The 4,779-nt window shown below is 36.4% G+C and overlaps 1 protein-coding gene across 2 annotated transcripts in view; it reads left to right on the top strand.

Annotated features, from left to right (window-relative positions):
- The first annotated feature begins 444 nt into the window (after positions 1-444).
- nsun6 (NOP2/Sun RNA methyltransferase 6) overlaps positions 445-4,779 on the top strand; it is a 12,249-nt gene continuing 7,914 nt past the window's right edge. Inside the window, exons 1-4 of one of the 2 annotated variants that reach the window (XM_050056718.1) lie at positions 445-489; positions 1,812-1,895; positions 3,966-4,121; positions 4,204-4,301. In XM_050056718.1, coding sequence (XP_049912675.1) covers positions 1,821-1,895; positions 3,966-4,121; positions 4,204-4,301 — 329 coding nt within the window. In that variant the 5' untranslated portion in view covers positions 445-489; positions 1,812-1,820. The remainder of the gene's footprint in view (positions 490-1,811; positions 1,896-3,965; positions 4,122-4,203; positions 4,302-4,779) is intronic. The other variant, XM_050056719.1, reaches the window with a different exon arrangement.

Raw genomic sequence — 4,779 nt, 5'->3', positions numbered from 1 at the left:
ACAGCTGTAATGTAGATGTTAGCAAATATAAGTGTTTCTTCATTATTTTTCAACAACTATATATATACATATATATATATATATATATATATTATATATATTTGGTCACCCATAAGTGGAGGCTGCTGGCGTATATAAAAAGATTATTAATGACAACATACTAAAAGACAGTGGTAATAATATAAAATATGTTTTCATTTGAGAACTTTAAATTGTTGATTAACACTGCACATGAATAATCACTTAAAATGTCATTATATGTGCTTACAGTCACATTATAGTGTGTAATAAATCATTTATTAAATGTCTGTATACGGTATGTATCATATATTATGTTTATCTTAATAAAACACTCACAGATCACACAGGTGCTGAGATCAACAGGCTGCATTACTGCGGTTTATGAATTCAACTAGTGTCATGTGACCAAGTCAGTGACGTATACGGAAGTACCGGTCAAAACACGGATGCTCCATGCTTCCATAGAAAGTAAGTACAGAAAGATGATTTTAAAAACCTTTACATCGCTATCAGACTTTAATTAGGAAATTAATTTAAATGAACTCCTTTTAATTATGAATTTAAGTAGCAGATGTGTTTAACAGCGATGACAACAAGCTGTCAGATTATAAATATGAGCCGTGTTGGAGGTAAAGTAGGTTTATTATGAGTTATTATTTAATGTTAAGAGGAGACACACTCCCTCAGGTTATCACCACACACGGCTTCTGTTATTTAGATATCTCACATACATTTTATTTTAAGATAGTGCCGATAATAGGTGAGTTAACAGGATACATAAACAAGAACTATAATCAGTAAAAGACCAAGCTAAATTAGCTCTTCATCTATATTTGTCTTTTGAAAACATATTATTTTAGAATTCATTTGCTCAGCTTGTTTTAATCTGAATTTTTACTGCAGTTAAATTGTGACTCTTTATAATTTTAGTGATTTGTATTTAAATTATCTATTATTTTTCATTCATTATTATTGATTGATTTACTGTTTAATTGTGTTGGGACGCAAAACTCAACAATAACATAGGAACAATACAGAGCAAATCATATCAAACTTTATTTATATAGCACCTTTCATACAGTCATGCAGCCCAAAGTGCTTCACAGAGCTGCAGTAAAACAGCACAGAAAAAGTAACAAGTGAATAGCTAGACATTACAACAAACAATAAAAAATAACATTTAAAACCACAGATAAATGCAAAGAAAAGGTAGAAGATGCCAAAGATGACACTTAAAATCAGAGGCAATAAATGACGAGGCATCATAAAGTAAAAGCCAAGCGAAGAAGATAAGTCCCACGGTTTCTTTGAGGTGGAGATCCTCAGATGCTCAAGTACACTGTTCCATAGACTTGGGCCACAGTGGTTAACAAGACATAAGCAATGTACAAAAAGATACAACTTATAAACAATAATACGATAAAATTACAGTAAAAGTCAAGGACAAGCATCACATAGACCATGACCTCTTAAAAAGTGTTTCCGCTTGAGTTAACAATGATCACAGGCATGATTTATTTTGAGTTGTTTTGGTATTATTATTATTATTATTAATGTTATTAAATCTGCCTCTGTTCTGTGGGAATAAACTGCTGCAAAGAAGTGTCTTTCTCATGTGATTATAGGCCGCAGTGTAATCAAGCTTTAACCATTTATCGATTTTCAGCCTCATTCAATCAACCTCAGAGGCTCCAGACTGTAACCACATCTGTCTGCAGTCCCCTACGACAGCTCATCAGTCATGATTAATTTGCTTTAATCCTATTGATTGGATATTTTTCTTTGTGCAGATTGAAGAAATGTCTGTTTTTCCGAGGATTTCTCTGAAGCCTGAAGTCACTGATTATCTGCAGAGTGTCTTCTTAAACAAGGAGGTAGGAATTGAAATGATTGCTCTCTTCTGGAGAATCATAAATGTGCATCATGAAAATAAATGTCTTTCTCTCTTTCAGTGGAAAAGACACTTGCTGTGCATTCCAGTATCCATACTACCATACTGTATAGCATGTCCCAATACAGTACATAGTATGTCAAATGCAGTGTGCCAAAAGTACCAGGATGTTCGATTATATTCAGTCAGATTTTGCAGTATGCATGCTAGCATGCTTTTTCTGGCTATTCTGACCCACAATCCTTTGCACAGTGAAAGATACATCACATTGACTGTCAGAAGTCACAATGATGGATGACTTCAGGTGACTGATGACCAGTCCATTAGTAACAACAGGAATATTAATTGTTTAATTGAATAAAATAATCACAAATATAACCAACAACAAAAGAGCATAACTATTAAATAACAATGACAGAGAAATTCACAGCCTCTGTAATTTTACTATCATGAATATAATATGTGTGCATTTATTACTTATTGCTAAGTAACAACATCAGAGCTGTCAAGGTTGACCCCGTCTCTGGTGAGCTAAGTGAACGGCATTATATCTCCAATGTAATGGATGGATATATGAGTAAGAGGGTCAAAGTTCAGGGCGTAATGTTATGAGACAATAGTATGTCCCAGCTATGTGCATACTGCATGTAACAGTACATACTTTTTAAGGGCACCTGCAGTACATACTAAAGGTAAAAAGAAAAGGTATGCGATTTAGAACGCACAGAGAGAGGATGCGGGAACCTTCATGGCGTAGCTTAGATTTGAGATAAACTGATGCCATGATTACAAAATCCCGCAGTAAAACCCTCCCTAAGACAGTTTTGGCTTTCAACCAAAATGATGATATGATTTTCAGGGAAATTTATCTCCCCACACAATTGTTTGAATTGTCTTTGATTGCCTGTTTGGCCCAAAAACAGACATATGTAATGATACTGACTCTGAGAAACACCAGAATCAGCCCTAAAAAACATATTATTGTGCGATTTGTATGAAGTAAACTGCAGATGTGCTTGATGTCCTCAGTAGCAGCTGTGGGCCTGGGAACTATTTATTAATGCTGTTTAATCTGGTGACCTGAATGGTGTTCATTCAAGTGAAAGTAGTGTTATAATAATAATAATAATAATAATAATGATCTTTATTTACAAAGCACTTTTTTAAAAACAGAGTTACAAAGTGCTTTACATGCCAATAATTAAAAAAACAAGACATGAAAACATCAGCTGAAAAAACTGATAAAAAACACTTGAGTATATTAAAACAGAGGAAATATAAGACACTCTAAATCTTTAAACTCAAGTAAAATCAAGAAAGGTTCTCCGATAAAAGTATGTTTCAAGAAGGGCCTTAAAACAGATCACTGACTCGGCCGACCTGATTTCCACAGGCTGACAGCAAATGCTCCGTCCCTTTTAGTTTTCAGCCGGGCCTCTGGAACAGACAAAAGACCTCTGCCGCCCAAGTACCACGAAGTACGTCCTGGCGTGTACAGCATATAGCTGGGAGAGAGACCATGAAGAGCTTTGAAAGTAATCAGTTAAATCTTAAAATCTTTTCTAAAACACACTGGGAGCCAGTGTAAAGAGGCTAAAACTGGAGTGATGTGATCACGTCTCATGGTTCTGGTTAAAAGCCCGGCAGCTGAATTCTGTACAGTCTGCATTTGATTAAAAGATTTTTGATTCAGGCAAGAAAAGAGGCTGTCGCAGAAATCCAAGCGTGAAGAGATGAAGTTGTGTAATATTGTCTCTGTCTTTAAAAGTTAAGATGGATCATATTTCTGAAATATTTCTAAGATGAAAAAACCTGATTGCACAAGCTTTGTGACGAGCTGCTCAAAACTTAAATTACTGTCAAACCAGACTCCAAGATTTCTTCCAACAGGTTTGCTATGATCCAATAGGGGACCAGCCAAAGGCAGAATTTCATGTTAATATACTGTGAGGTTGCTTTTTGGGGTATTTGCCAAATTTGAAAGGCTGAAATTTGAAATCAGTGAAGTTCCTGTTTAACATTATTTTTTTCATGTCATAACGATCATGTTCAGGTGTTGGCTGCAGTCGGCCATCAGGAGGCAGAGAGTCGTTTCCAGAAGCTGCTCACATGCCTGTCTCACCCTCCCTCGTACACTTGTGTGCGGGTCAGCACTCATCTCGCCTCCCTGGAAGAGATCAGACACAAGTTAGGAGACGAGCTGAGAAAGGTGAGAGTGACAGACAGGAAGTTACCCACAGTGGTGGTCACTGGAGTCCTAATCATTCAGTGTGTTATTGTTGTTGTTGAAGCAGCAGCTGTGCGGCTCATCAGCAGACGAGATCTCCATTCAGATTCTTCCTCACCCGCAAATTCCAGATGTGCTGCTTCTTCCCGTCGATGGCCCGAGGTATGTGAGGAATGCTGGAGCAGTGTCTGTATCTGCTCTATGGCGTACACACTTAGCCTTAAATTGCAGGATCAGTCTGACCACTGGGCGAATGTTTCCTGAGGCCGAACCCACAGGGAATGTTAGCCATGACGACAGAATGAAAAAAGAGATTTCCCTTTTTTTTTTTTTGTGCGCATTCAGGTTTGTTTTGATCCAAAGAGATAAATACAGTAATGGCACAATAAAAGATCTGTTTTGGGGTTACATGGTGGTGTTTTTGCATAGGACTCCCCCTTTATCTTTAATAATCAATCAATCAATCAATCAATCAATCAATNTTTTTTTTTTGTGCGCATTCAGGTTTGTTTTGATCCAAAGAGATAAATACAGTAATGGCACAATAAAAGATCTGTTTTGGGGTTACATGGTGGTGTTTTTGCATAGGACTCCCCCTTTATCTTTAATAATCAATCAATCAATCAATCAATCAATCAAT

This window comes from Epinephelus moara, chromosome 11 (genome assembly GCF_006386435.1).
Source record: "Epinephelus moara isolate mb chromosome 11, YSFRI_EMoa_1.0, whole genome shotgun sequence".
Lineage (NCBI taxonomy): Eukaryota > Metazoa > Chordata > Actinopteri > Perciformes > Serranidae > Epinephelus > Epinephelus moara.
The sequence above is the reverse complement of the archived record's forward strand: the minus strand, read 5'-3'. Positions and strand labels throughout refer to the sequence as shown.